This window comes from Microdochium trichocladiopsis (assembly GCF_020744255.1).
Source record: "Microdochium trichocladiopsis strain MPI-CAGE-CH-0230 chromosome Unknown B0I36scaffold_12, whole genome shotgun sequence".
Classification (NCBI taxonomy): Eukaryota; Fungi; Ascomycota; class Sordariomycetes; order Xylariales; family Microdochiaceae; genus Microdochium; species Microdochium trichocladiopsis.
The window spans coordinates 1,805,590-1,820,208 of record NW_025763555.1 but is presented as its reverse complement, the minus strand read 5'-3'; the positions used below and the strand labels follow the sequence as shown (position 1 = coordinate 1,820,208).

The 14,619-nt window shown below is 55.0% G+C and overlaps 4 protein-coding genes across 4 annotated transcripts; 2 read left to right on the top strand and 2 right to left on the bottom strand.

The window, feature by feature from the left end:
• The first annotated feature begins 389 nt into the window (after window positions 1-389).
• Window positions 390-2,270, top strand: B0I36DRAFT_338103 (uncharacterized protein). The gene has a single exon (XM_046155727.1). The coding sequence runs from the start codon at window positions 445-447 to the stop codon at window positions 1,921-1,923; it is 1,479 nt and encodes a 492-aa protein (XP_046006185.1). The 5' UTR covers window positions 390-444; the 3' UTR covers window positions 1,924-2,270.
• Window positions 2,271-2,710: 440 nt separating this feature from the next.
• On the bottom strand, window positions 2,711-3,814 carry B0I36DRAFT_338101 (uncharacterized protein). Its single transcript, XM_046155726.1, has 2 exons — window positions 3,622-3,814; window positions 2,711-3,565 (listed from the first exon to the last, which is right to left on the bottom strand). The coding sequence occupies exons 1-2, from the start codon at window positions 3,782-3,784 to the stop codon at window positions 2,775-2,777; spliced, it is 954 nt and encodes a 317-aa protein (XP_046006184.1). The 5' UTR covers window positions 3,785-3,814; the 3' UTR covers window positions 2,711-2,774.
• Window positions 3,815-3,818: 4 nt separating this feature from the next.
• Window positions 3,819-4,900, bottom strand: B0I36DRAFT_338099 (uncharacterized protein). Its single transcript, XM_046155724.1, has 2 exons — window positions 4,478-4,900; window positions 3,819-4,318 (listed from the first exon to the last, which is right to left on the bottom strand). Exons 1-2 carry the CDS (start codon window positions 4,630-4,632, stop codon window positions 3,862-3,864), a joined length of 612 nt encoding a protein of 203 aa, XP_046006183.1. The 5' UTR covers window positions 4,633-4,900; the 3' UTR covers window positions 3,819-3,861.
• Window positions 4,901-6,276: 1,376 nt separating this feature from the next.
• Window positions 6,277-14,405, top strand: B0I36DRAFT_389075 (ankyrin repeat-containing domain protein). The gene is made up of 5 exons (XM_046161292.1): window positions 6,277-7,479; window positions 7,555-8,398; window positions 8,450-9,017; window positions 9,114-11,465; window positions 13,434-14,405. Exons 1-5 carry the CDS (start codon window positions 6,456-6,458, stop codon window positions 14,355-14,357), a joined length of 5,712 nt encoding a protein of 1,903 aa, XP_046006182.1. The 5' UTR covers window positions 6,277-6,455; the 3' UTR covers window positions 14,358-14,405.
• The last annotated feature ends 214 nt before the right edge of the window (window positions 14,406-14,619 follow it).

Here is a 14,619-nt window from a genome sequence, read left to right as displayed (position 1 = left end):
CATAGTGCATGCATTGAGCGTACATGTGTTCCCAGAAGTGCTTGATGCATATTTGTGCATGGCGCACACGAGCACAAAATTTGTGTGACACGACAAGCCTCGGTGATGGTAGAGGTGCAACACAGAGAAGTACCGAAGCTTGGTAGTGCGACAAGGGCCAGAGTACTTGACACGGCTCGATGGTGCTGTGACTGCTGTCTACAGGCTTCGTGGTGGAGCTGCGGATGAATACACGCTAGTCTCCTTCCGGCTGTAAACAAAACAATAAACTAACCAAGCAATGGAACTCGCCAGTTGTCGTGCGAACCAGTAGCCGCGGACAACTGTGGAGCAAGTGACTCAAGCAGGCCAGCCGTGCGATGTTGAACCAGGCCCTCCTTCGTCCATGACTACAACTGTGGTCATCAGCAGCCAGCCGACAATCGCCCTCGGCAACATCCATCAATGGCGACAGTAGCATCACATCACCAACAATCCCCTCAAACTCGTTGGCTCGCGTCCTGGGTGGAAGACGTAAAGTCTGCGACAACGCGCGCCACTCGGAAGCGCCCCGCTATGTCTTCCCCTCCACGGAGCCCAAGTCCAACGAAGCGACCACGACGTCAACCCGGTACTTACAGGGACGACGTAGCCTCTACAGAATCATGCGCACAATCCATGTCAGACGCCGAACACCAGAATCCAGATGACACGGCGTCGACGCCACGACCATCACGAGGACGCGTCTTCGACACAGTTGCAAGAGCGCAGCCCGCACCATCACTTGTCTCATCCCCATCGTCCAATTCGATTACCTCGCTTGCGTCATCAACAACTTCTCAGCGCTCGCGCACGAGTATCAGCCCGCGCAAACGAGCCCTAGCTTTGCTACAGGCTGACGACCTGCCTATTGTGTCGTATCCGATGAGCAACATTCATAGTCATGCAGGCATGACCACGGCGACACGCAACCTCCTCGAGGATTTGACAAAGATTCGGGCACGGCAAGGTATCTTTCCTCAGCAACTGAAGCAGCACATCCAGGAAACCAGCGATCCACTCGTCGATGCCATTGGAGACTACATGTTTTCGATCGACAAAGCAGACACCACTCCAACATTATCGACTTCACTTGATGCTCCGCTCACCGTTGCAGCAAGCTCAGGTATCCTGGATCGGCTGTTCGCGCATCGGTCTATCATCGAGGTCGTGGCAGCCAGCAACTTCTGCGCAGACCCCATTCGACCGGTCAATGAGGCGGGATGGAATGATAGAGTACATGCACGAGTTTTGGACATGGCACTCAAGGAGGCAACATGCCTTCTTTTTCACAACATCACCACTGTCAGCCCAGCTCACGATTTCCGTGATCCGAATCCCACATTAAAAGACAGCAAGATTGATTACGGTATATTCCTCTCGCCGTCTTCAACAGAGCCACTCAAGGACGCTTTCGATTCTTTCCTCCGTGCTAGGCGGGGTCCTGTTGGTTTTCCAGTTCGGCAATTGAATGCCCTCCATCAGTTCGAATCCGACCGCCCGATGAGTGTGGGCATTGAGACCAAACGCGAGCATGGTGGTGATGCCCAAGGCTCCAATCAGCTGGCGAATTGGGCTCGCATCCACTTCCGCCATCTTCGGAGCATACTCCGTGCAGTCGCTCCAAGAAAAAAACCGTTTCCGACTGATATCTTGACGCTTCCTCTAATCGCAGTGGAGGGCGCGAGATGGGATCTCAAGCTGGCTTTCTACCGGCCGTCAGGCTCTGGCGAACAAACTACTGGCACGGTGGTGATATATGATCGGGTGTCTCTTGGTTCAACTGCGTCCGTCACCGACTGTTACGCCTTGCTGTGTGCCTTACGCAGATTGGGTACGTGGTGTGAAGATGCCTATGCTGTAGCTTGGAAAGATCTGTTACACGACAACGAAAGACCAGGATAACACCAACCACAACCAGAGGGGGAATGTACTCTAAAGTGAATAATCTACCAAGTCCTGCAATGCCGTGTCCAGTCTCGCCTGCTTCACGTCGCTCCGTGACATGTAGGCAGTCACTGCCTTTCCCTAGATCCCATCCTTCCACACTCCTGATGACGTGCTTCGCTTCAGGGGTTTCGACGCGCTTCTTGGTGATGGGAGGATGAACTCTGTCTACCTCACCGAAACTGCGCTGAGTGATCATGCCATCCAAGGCTTAACGATAAGGCCAGACCTGTCGGGTAGCCTTAATTGACATGACCTTGAAATGCTCAATCACGGCTTCCGAGATTGCAGGTTGACCTCGCTTGGACCCAAACGTGTGAAAGAGAATGGCTTACTTATGGTCTTTGTGCTCCAAGTTACTTTTCGGGGCGCGGCGTGACAACGTCGATGAATCGCATTGTGTTGTGTCGACAAGAGGCGTTGTAAGAAGAAGAGCTGGTGAGTGAACCACTAATAATCTTTGAGGAGTAAACGGTATTTCAAGTCCTCCTTGAGCACTTTACTCCAAGGAATTGGGAAAGGCCCTGCCATCGCACTCAACCAAGCATCCCTGCCCGGGATTGACCCATCTCTGCCATATGAGAACGAGCATTGAGTCTTCATCTCTCCTCTCGATAGCTAGCTCATCCACCAGGCTTCAGACAAGTGGCTACGTGCTCATGCACTTCACGAGCCTCGAGAGATCCTAGTAAACTTAGAGGACCTTAGCACTAGTGAGACTAGGGCGAAATACAGAAAGGAGGACTTTAAGGGTAATTTGCTTCTATTCATTTAACACAGCAGCTCTATTAACGATCCGAAGTCTCATGCTAGTACAGACGGTGCTTTCTAAGGCAAGACAGTAAAACCTCGCTCTCATCAACCCAATGCGCTTCTGATAACGGTCGTTGGCACCATGCGAGAAGCAATTGTTTTCTTCCGTCTTGTTCCCTTGATCCGAGGATGGACTTTACTCCAGGACCAAAACCACGGTACTGTTTCTCGAAGGCTTTAACGTCTTCAGGGTCAAAGTTCGCTTCAGGCTCCCATGTTATCTCGCCATTCTCCCACTTAACTAGAAACTTGTTTCCCCACTTCTCCAGCAGCCTCTCGAATGGATACTTCTTACGAGCTTCGAGCCTAGCTTGGATCTTGGCGCGTCGTCGAGTCGTCATCGTCGTCTTCTGATTGGGTTGTCGCTTCCCATCTATCTCCCTTCTCAATACGGCTTCGCTAGGTTGGATCTTGCATCCTCTCGAAGCTCGAAGGGACTTTGGCCCACTCGCGACTGTAGTTATTGTCCTTGTGCAGCGTACGGGATTCCGCCGAGCCCCTGACAGACTTGGACCAACTTGACTACCTGGCACCTTATCGGCGGTGCCCAGCGCTACTGATCTGCCTGAATCGCAGACTGTATCTGCCTGAGCAGGCGACTCAGCATAGACTGTGAACTGTGAAGTTGTGGTAGGCTGCGTTCCGGTTGTTATAAGTCTCTGAAGACAGGGCTCTGGCGCACAGTCTTCTATCGTCGACCCCGTCGAGCAGGATTTCATCATCAGCATGCCTGAGCGATGCTGCTCTACCTGCAGCAAATACAGGCAGTACGCAAGATCGGTGAGGACTGTAATTTCTTCTTTGTCAGTAAGTTGCTCTCAGAAGTGACTGGGACATTCATACATCTTGGTGGATCTGCGGCCACGCTCAAGCACGGCAAAGCGTCGCGGCTGCTAGAAACCACATCCAACCCATCGCACTGACTAGCCTCTTCGAACTCTTGTGACCTCTGGTGCGCTACCCACCCCTCCGTGTCGCTCAAGTTGCACTCATCGTCAATGTACATGACGTCTATCGTGAAATGGCTCGTACCGGCACCACCGAGAGTCGCCGAGGTGTTCTTCGACGCATCCATTAGATGGTCTAGCATTGGGGACCGCTCGTTAGCACGCTCGAATGGACGTGAGGTCTCATGAGGCTCGCTTGCGGGCTCTGGGCTACTGGAGATCCGGTGCGATATGAATCGTATGGGGGGTGACGAAGGAGGACTGGCAGAAGCCGAGAGACTTGTGCGACACGTCGAGGTTTCCCGCAGACTGTCTGTTGTGGTTGCCGATGCAGTGCGAGAGGACCATCTCGTGAAATCAGAACCGGCACGGATGGTTCGAGCTGAATAGTCACGTTGACTGATCCAGCCGTCGTCTGGCTCCGTATCGCTCGAGTCGTGAATGACAATTGGATCGTCGCGCGAACCGTCATTGATAATTGGATCGCAGTACGACATGGTGCTTGCCGGATGTGTATGGTTTGAAGGTAGAAGACGGTGAAGATGGCCAGTCTGTGAGGTGTAATGCCGAGGAGTTCAGTCTGTCTTATATACCTGGCCGAGCGGTCGCCCATCATTGCTAACCGCGTCAGAGAACCATGCCGCGGGGCGAGATTTGATTGAAGGGAATTTGACCCTTCACACGTGTTCGCAGGGCGTGTTTCTGAACACTCTCTACGCCCCGACGTAAACCCTGATTCCAAGAGCACTTACCATCCAAGGAGAAGCGACACTAAAGTCTGGCTGCCTACATCAATGCATGACGAAGGTCGGCCCACTGTATGTCCTTGAAAGCTCGATAGCCAAGAAACTGTCTTCCTGAGGCTATCAATCGTTGCTGAGTCGTTGTCAGACGTCTTCCGCGCCATGCATCCGCTCGACCGAAGTGACAAGCTACGGCTTGATGAAAGTCTCGGACACCGAATCGCTGTTGTGGGCGCTTCTAATGGCGCGAGTGGACAACGGTAGACGGCAGATCTTGCTGGGATTTGACCGATTGTGGGTGCGTCCTCGAGGAAGCACCCGCACCGGTACTTCCGGTTTATCCCAATGACGTTGTCTCACCAGTCCATAACACCTGCTTCCCAATGTCGCAGCCCAGTCAGTTCCTACGGCCCTAGGACAATCGCAGAAGACCGCAGGAATGGGGCACAAGCTGGGCAAGAGGGAGCTTAAACGCAGAAGGGTTTGGTGCGAGATTTGCGCTGTGTAGTGTCTTTGCGCACTGTACAGCTCATCTTGCACGGGCACAGCTTCATGACGGCTGAGTCATCATTCACAACCCCTTTCTTGGTGCGCATGTCTGCCCTAGCCCGATCCTACGACGTTGTTTGCTGCACTTACCACAAACAGTGGACGCTTTGTTGACAGTCGTCACACGCCCCCGCTCAACTTCACGTCGTGCAATTTGACAGTGAATCTGACTAGCTGCCTCTTGTATTATGTAGGCATGGCCTCCGTGAGTTTGAAATCTTACCGCATCTATTGATGGAGGGCGACGTCTTGTCTTTCGCATGCGGGTAAGCCGCAGATGCCCCCACATGGGTTGACACCTTTGACTGAACCCTGTTGCAGCCGTGGTTGGGACCAGAACTAGATGTAGAGCCTGGACCAAAAGGAGACCCAACAAGCACAAGACTGTTGGCTGGGGCCTGATCGTTGCAAGTTAGTTATGTGTCATCCGAATACAGTCGAATTCGAAATCGGTGTCCACTTTCGTGTGACGCAACTCTCTCTGCGCACGGTCCGCCTTGTCTTGGCGATGCCAACGGTAGGTGGGGCAGCTTGGAACAGCCATTTCAGGCTGCATGTCGGATGGTCCCAATCTTCACTTATTGCATATACAGGATATGTCTGAAGAGGAACCCTTAGAAGGACCCGCATGCTCACAATCGTACGGCTTTTTGTTCCACCACGCCGGTCCTGTGTTTAGGCGAGACGTCGCACGCTCAAGTCCCACCCTTCGCCTTAATCCCAGAACTGAGAATTCCTCCATCATGCTCAACGCAGGGACAAACCACGATAATATGTATTTTGCCTGCGCATTTGCACATCAACACGGTGTCCTGGCCAGCTGTTGTTTACTTCGTGGTGTGCAATGTGAGCCTGATGGAGCATCCGGGCATGCCGTCACTCAATGCCTGCTTGGATTCATTGCAAGGAGGGTCCCACGACCCCGCATCCTTGGGAGCACACATCACTCATGGGGCCTCACCAAGGTCCAGCTATCTATGCTCGTAAAGTCTCGATGAATCGCCCAATTCCCTCCATGTTTAATTTCCGATATCCACGACTATTCTATACATAACAAGTAGGATAGCTACCCGCTCGGTTTTGTAAGCACGTTGACAGAGCCAATCGGCCGTATCATGGTACACATAAGCGCCGGGATCTCGGCCATCAAGCCTTTGCAGCGACAGCCTGATCGAACCATCTCAGGCAACAGCCCACGCCAATCATGTACGACCACGAAGCGCAGGCGCCGCGACGATGGGAGATAGCTGAACGCCACTGGGGCCTGGTTTTGTGCCTAACAATTTTTGCTTTTTCTCCCCATGAGGCCTCCTATGGCCGCACTCTTCAATGGGCGACGAAGGCCTATATCCGTCGCTGACTCTGTCTTGTCCAAAACCGATAATACCGCTTTCGCTACCCCTGAACGCCATTATCGCCGTCCAGAGGCGCCCTTACGATGTCAGCCCTTCGGGCCCTCGATAGCCCTGACTCGTACACAATCGGTTGGATCGCTGCCCTACCAATCGAAAGGGCCGCCGCGGAGGCTATGCTCGACGAGGACCACGCGCCTCCAACCGGCTTTGTTAGACATCAAAGCGATACGAACGTTTACACCTGGGGTCGACTGGGAGAGCACAACATTGTTATCGCCTCCCTTGCAGCCGGGGTATATGGCATCACATCAGCGGCGACGACTGCGTCGCGCCTCCTTGCCTCCGTGCCGTCCATCCGCATTGGCCTCATGGTCGGCATAGGCGGCGGCATCGCTCGCCCGGATGAGGATCAAGATATCCGACTAGGCGACGTTGTGGTGAGCCAGCCAGATGGGACGACGGGCGGGGTGTGCCAGTACGACTTGATCAAAACAAAGGCTGGCGGTAAGCGCGAGCGCAAGGGCTTCCTCAGACCGCCGCCGACAGTGTTGCTCAACGCGCTAGCCAAGATCCAGGCAGATCACGAGCGTAGGGACTCCAAGGTTCCCTGCTATGTACAAGAGATGCTGGAGAAGAACCCCAAGATGGGCAGGAAGACTAAGAAAAGCCCCGGCTTCGCTCATCAAGGCTTCGAAAACGACCGCCTGTTCCAGGCGTCCTACGACCACGTCATCGGGCTGGACTGTCGTCACTGCAGCGCAGATAGCGAAGTCCAACGAGACGCTCGCGACACAACTAACCCTGACATCCATTACGGCATCATCGCATCCGGCAACACTCTCGTCAAAGATGCGGCAGAGCGCGACCGAATTGTCGACGACGTTGGCGGACACTGCCTATGCTTCGAGATGGAAGCGGCTGGCCTGATGGACCACTTCCCTTGTCTTGTGATCCGAGGCATCTGTGACTATGCCGATTCTCATAAGAATGATCGGTGGCAGCGGTACGCCTCAGCAACTGCGGCCGCGTACGCTAAGGAGCTTCTCGCGTATGTGCCGGCCGTCGAGGTACAGGAGACTAAGAAGGCATTGGAGGTGCTACACTCAGGTCAGTTATTTATTGTATTGTAGGAAATGTTAGCCGGGTGAAGCTGATGGTTGAACCGACGTCCATGATGGCTAGTCGATCAAAAAATCGATGAAGTACAGAAAACTGTAACAGATACGCAACATATTACTAGTTCGATCAAGACCGGCCTTCACAGCGACAAAATCGAAAGATGGTTACGCCCTTCCGACCCGTCCACGAACGCCAACCATGCGAGGAAGCTCCGACATGAGGGCACCGGAGCGTGGCTCTTGAGGCACCCGGTATTTCAGTCGTGGAAGGCGGGGTCGTGTCAGCATGTATGGCTCCACGGGCTCGCAGGATGCGGCAAGACCGTTCTCAGCACGACAGTGCTAGACCACCTCGAGGAGCGTCAGGACCGACTGGTTCTCAGCTTCTTCTTTGACTTCAGCGACACCTCGAAGCAGACTGTGGACGGGATGCTGCGGTCACTTGCCTTCCAGTTGTACCGGACCACGGCTACGGCTGTAATGCATTTAGACACGTTGCACGGGACGCATCACGACGGCGGCAACCAGCCGACTACTGAGACGCTACTGCATATCGTATGCAAGATGCTCGCGAGCCACGAAAGGGTGGTCATCATCCTAGACGCCCTGGACGAATCAACCACGAGGGGCGAACTCGTCTCCGGGATCAAGGACATTGCTTCTAGACCGGAATTGAGGCACGTTCAGCTGATCTGCACCAGTCGGCCTGAAGCGGACTTCCAATGCAGCATGCCCGAGCTGATGGGGGAGGGGAGTTGCTTGAAATTAGACAAGCACGCGGTGGACGGGGATATTCGATCCTACGTCGCAGCACAGCTTGTGCAACGCCGCGACTTCCGAAGCAAGCATCTGTCGCAGGGCCTCCTCGAGCGGATCCAAAGCAAAGTTGGGGATGGGGCCGATGGCATGTAAGCTGCCGATTTCATCCGGGTTGGGCCTGACATATTGACATGATACAGGTTCCGATGGGCTTTCTGTCAGTTGGAAAGCCTTGCGCAGTGTCTTCATGAGACGGCGGTGGAGCGAGCGCTTGAAAGCCTGCCGCGCGACCTTAACGAGACATATCGGCGAATGCTTGAAATCGTACCGACAGAGCTTAAAGACGACGGACTCCGTCTTCTACAATTCTTGGTGCACTCCGCGCGGCCACTTCGGCTGGCGGAGGCTGTGGAAGTACTAGCAACACAGACCGAAGGGGAGACCGCCCGCTTCGACGCCAGGAGTCGATTGTTCCGCGAGACTGACGTGTTGAGATACTGCCCAGGTTTGGTGGTCATCGTTCACGCTCAAGTCGACGAGCTTCATCTCTCTCACTTTTCGGTCAAGGAGTACCTTGAAGGTATTCAGCAGATCAAGCTGCCGAGTGCCAGCATCTCTATTGCAATGACCTGCCTAGCATACCTCACTGACATCGAAGGCAGCGACGCCGAGATCAGGCAGCAGTTTCCGATGGCGCGCTTCGCAGCACTGGTGTGGACTCGGTTTGCTGCTTCTGCCGGAACCGCTGGGGGCGTATTGGAAGCGAGCGTAAGATTTCTTCAAGGAGAGGCGACCTTTCAGAGATGGTACCGGCTAGACCAGCCGGATGAGTATTATTGGAAAGCTGATCCTGGACCTCCAAAGGGATCGCGATTGTACTACGCTTGCTTTGAGGGTCTATCCGGAACTGCGGCGTCGCTCTTGGAGGAGGGGGCGGACGTCAACGCGCAGGGCGGCGAATACGGCAACGCTCTGCAGGCTGCCTCGTTTAGAGGCTACGCCGAGATTGCCAGGCTTCTTCTAGAGAAGGGGGCGGATGTCAACGCGCAGGGTGGCTCCCACGGCAACGCTTTACAGGCTGCCTCATATAATGGCCACGTCGAGATTGTCAAGCTGCTCCTAGAGCAGGGGGCGGACGTCAACGCGCAGGGCAGCGAATACGGCAACGCTCTACAGGCTGCATCATATCAAGGCCGCGTCGAGACTGTCAGGCTTCTTCTAGAGAAGGGGGCGGACGTCAACGCGCAGGGTGGCTTCTACGGCAACGCTTTACAGGCTGCATCATATCAAGGCCACGTCGAGACTGTCAGGCTTCTCCTAGAGAAGAGGGCGGACGTCAACGCGCAGGGCGGCTACCACGGCAACGCTTTACAGGCTGCCTCGGCTGAAGGCCACAACGACATTGTCAAGCTGCTCCTAGAGCAGGGGGCGGACGTCAACGCGCAGGGCGGCTACCACGGCAACGCTCAGGGCGGCTACCACGGCAACGCTTTACAGGCTGCATCATATCAAGGCCACGTCGAGACTGTCAGGCTTCTCCTAGAGAAGGGTGCGGACGTTAACGCGCAGGGCGGCTCCTACGGCAACGCTTTACAGGCTGCCTCGGCTGCTTTACAGGCTGCCTCGGCTGCTTTACAGGCTGCCTCGGCTGAAGGCCACAACGACATTGTCAAGCTGCTCCTAGAGCAGGGGGCGGACGTCAACGCGCAGGGTGGCTTCTACGGCAACGCTCTACAGGCTGCCTCGTATGGAGGCTACGCCGAGATTGCCAGGCTTCTTCTAGAGAAGGGGGCGGACGTCAACGCGCAGGGTGGCTCCTGCGGCAACGCTTTACAGGCTGCCTCGTATGGAGGCCACGTCGAGATTGTCAAGCTGCTCCTAGAGAAGGGGGCGGACGTCAACGCGCAGGGTGGCTACTACGGCAACGCTCTGCACGCTGCCTCAGGTGGAGGCCACGACAACATTATCAAGCTGCTCCTAGAGAAGGGGGCGGACGTCAACGCGCAGGGTGGCTTCTACGGCAACGCTTTACAGGCTGCCTCGTATGGAGGCCACGTCGAGATTGTCAGGCTTCTCCTAGAGAAGAGGGCGGACGTTAACGCGCAGGGCGGCCCCTACGGCAACGCTTTACAGGCTGCCTCGGCTGCTTTACAGGCTGCCTCGGCTGAAGGCCACAACGACATTGTCAAGCTGCTCCTAGAGCAGGGGGCGGACGTCAACGCGCAGGGTGGCTTCTACGGCAACGCTTTACAGGCTGCCTCGTATGGAGGCCACGTCGAGATTGTCAGGCTTCTCCTAGAGAAGAGGGCGGACGTTAACGCGCAGGGCGGCCCCTACGGCAACGCTTTACAGGCTGCCTCGGCTGCTTTACAGGCTGCCTCGGCTGAAGGCCACAACGACATTGTCAAGCTGCTCCTAGAGCAGGGGGCGGACGTCAACGCGCAGGGTGGCTTCTACGGCAACGCTCTACAGGCTGCCTCGTATGGAGGCTACGCCGAGATTGCCAGGCTTCTTCTAGAGAAGGGGGCGGACGTCAACGCGCAGGGTGGCTCCTGCGGCAACGCTCTGCACGCTGCCTCAGGTGGAGGCCACGACAACATTATCAAGCTGCTCCTAGAGAAGAGGGCGGACGTCAACGCGCAGGGCGGCCCCTACGGCAACGCTTTACAGGCTGCCTCGGCTGCAGGCCACAACGACGTTGTCAGGCTTCTCCTAGAGAAGGGGGCGGACGTCAACGCGCAGGGCGGCCCCTACGGCAACGCTTTACAGGCTGCCTCGGCTGCAGGCCACAACGACGTTGTCAGGCTTCTCCTAGAGAAGGGGGCGGACGTCAACGCGCAGGGCGGCCCCTACGGCAACGCTTTACAGGCTGCCTCGTATGGAGGCCACGTCGAGATTGTCAGGCTTCTCCTAGAGAAGAGGGCGGACGTCAACGCGCAGGGCGGCCCCTACGGCAACGCTTTACAGGCTGCATCATATAAAGGCCACGTCGAGACTGTCAGGCTTCTTCTAGAGAAGAGGGCGGACGTCAACGCGCAGGGCGGCTACTACGGCAACGCTTTACAGGCTGCCTCGGCTGCTTTACAGGCTGCCTCGGCTGAAGGCCACAACGACATTGTCAAGCTGCTCCTAGAGCAGGGGGCGGACGTCAACGCGAAGGATGGCCACTACGGCAGCGCTCTACAGGCTGCCTCATATAATGGCCACGTCGAGATTGTCAGCCTTCTCTTAGAGGATGGAGCACATGCCAATCATACAGATCCATTGGGCCGTACTTCTCTCTTTTTTTCCTCTAGGTTTGGACACCTAGGAGTCGTCCGCACTCTACTTAGCAATCGTGCTACTGATTGCAATGCTATAGACTGGTGCGGCTCAACAGCATTTCATGCGGCTGTAAGGAACGGCCATTCGCATGTCGTTTCTCTATTGTCATCAACTAGAAAAGGCGCAGCAAGTAGTGTAGACGTCTCGGGCTGCGATTTAGTATGGTGGGCACATAGGACTGGCAACCCCGACGTTCTCCGACTTCTACCTTACCAGGCCGAAGGTGCCTCCGGTGCTCTTCAAAGCAAGGACAGGATTCTATTCGATAGAGACCAAGCGTGGTGCGATGCCTGCACACTAACGATGTCGAGCGAGACCGGATTTTCCTGCAGGTTTTGCTGCGGCGGGAGGTTTTGTATTTGTATGAGTTGCTTCGAACTGGGGATCCGGTGTTTAGATCCGTCTCACTCTCTTGTGGCCAGATAGTCGCGCCTTTCATGTTTCTTCTCAATTTTGCGAATGATCAGCGATGATGTTCTTCCAGCTGATTGGCCTCATCTTTCCACAACCGCAACCGAAGCCACGACATCAAAGTTCTGGCGCCTCAATTGCTATTGAATCTCTCTGACCTGGTTTATCGCGATCGCCCACGGTGCCCAGCGACAATGCGCTCGCTGTAGATGCTACTAGAATATACCCACAGGCAAGCAAACGACTTGCACTCCAGTTTTGATCTGGACGACTGTCACCAGCCAGTAGACCGTCAGTAGTTGCATGACCTCAGAAAGACGAAGACCCGCCTTGTTGCGTAGCTTCGAAGACTTAGGCCCCACATCGGCCATTACCTGCGTTTCAAAGACCATTTGGCGCGCGGAAAACGGCTGTCCAAGATGCCCCCCACCTCAACAATTGCATGTGTCCACTTACGTGCCCCACGTGGCTCGTGCGCCCAGAGACTTAGGCTCAACGAAAGCCGGACACCGATTTCGAATTAGACTGTACCCTGCCCATCTGATTATTCATAGGCCACTTCGAAACAAAAAACGGAGGTCTCATGAGAACAGCACTGACCTGACTTGGATCATACAAAGTGTGCCTCGTAGTGTACATGTCAAAAATGGATGCGCCAATTGTGGCGTATCCACTGATGTGGCTCGCACTCCCTAAGAGGAAGAATTACCCAGGCAGCCGCTGAAGGCCAATCAGAGCTTTTCGACACGATGCTGTAGCACTGTCTCTGCACGCCATGATTGGGTCAGAGACGTGTATTGACATCTCCACGGCGAGACTGCCCTCGACCTGTCCCACGATCCGGCAATTAGGGCTCCAGCCGCTTAACTGCATCCAGATTCCGATCCGTGTCAGAGTCAACATAGGACAATGAGAATTCTTGGGGTTCAGCTCGATGCTTGTTACAGCGGCGACAAAGACCCGCTGCCACTAGTAGCTAAGTTTGGGTGCCAGGGCTGTGATTCCTTGAAGATATCGCGAGGCTTGGAATGCGTCTACGAAACCTCACTCCTTTAAGCCAACCAGTTTATCGACAAGCCACACAAGCTGCAAGCTGCCTGGCTTTACGCTGCATTCGACATATCGTATCAAAGCTTTAGTGGCTAGCAACAACATGTATGATCACGTGCAAATTGCCAGAACCCTGGTTGCCCGTCGCTCACGGCGGCTGCTTGCCGGTCTCCTCGTCACAGGAGCATTTGCATTAACAGCCAGCGTATGGATACTGATGCAGAATCATTCCACTACTCCGAACTTCGTACAGAGCTCAGACGATGGGCTACGACAAGATAGCGACAGGACTCCGCGCGAGCAGGCTGGGAACAGAACGCTAGGAGTGAGACCTGACTATCCGCCCCAGACACCGTACAACCATCATGACGACGGCTGACCAAGCATATACTTCAGCAGTTCGAGAAGATGCTCGTCCTTGCAAAGGCACCTAGTTGGAGAACGCGTGGTCTCGCCGCCGCTGCGCAGCTTACAGGCCTCGACTTCACCATTCCTCCGCAACCACCAGTCACAAAACTATCAATCGAGACCTTTCGCAAGATGGGTCCAGCCGGCAAGACAACACGCCCGGAGCCCGGATCGGCGGCAGCGTGGCTAGCACATCTTGATATATTGCGGCACTTCATATCTTCGGACCTTGAAACGGCGCTGATTCTCGAGGACGATGTAGACTGGGATCTGCGCATTAAAGACCAGATGAGGCTCGTTTCAGACAACGTTCGTGCCTTTGGCCGCAGCTACGACAAGACTGGGCACCAGCTGGTGAGCGATCTAGACGATAGCACACCTTATGGCACGGGCTGGGACGTGCTATGGGTTGGACACTGCGGCTCATTGGGCCACAATCTGAATGGTCATGACAAGAACCACAGAAGACCCGTACACTATGTCGACCCAACGAGGCCTACGAATCAGCAATATCATGGATGGGCACGAGACTTTGTTATTAACGAGGTTCCCCCGGGGCAGCGAGCCGTGCAAGAGTCTCGCATGACAATATGCAGTTTCGCATATGCAGTGTCACGGAGGGGCGCGCACAACTTGCTTAACCTCGCTACAGCTGCAAATGGCGAGGCATTTGACGTGTCTCTACACGAATACTGCCGCGATGGGAAGCTGAACTGCGTCGTCGTGTCGCCGCAAGTCTTCAATCATTACCAGCCGAGTGAACGACATGGCTATGTGAGCCCGGTTAAGGAGGGAGATGGCAAGGGGAAGTCGAACGACGAGTCTGAGTTCGAGGGATACATCGGCTCCACGGAGAACATTGTCAAGAGCGCAAGGTGTGAGGCACTGTGGGGTCAGAGCTGTATGGCAACGTGAGCAACGGCTTGTAGGCTCCCTCGGTAGGTAGTTGATGATCACAGAAGCCAACTTATGCTTTTCATTTAGATCGTGTTGTCTGGATGCAATGCATCATGTGGTGAACACCGCCCTAACGGCCTGTGAGCACCCGGCAGCTCAGCTTCTTCTCGCCGTCTAGGCACGTAGAACTCTAGCGAGCTTCACTCATAGCCCACCTAAAAGCCCGACACTTGATTCACGCAGACGATAGCCCTATGAGATGTGGTGGATCTTAGGGCCA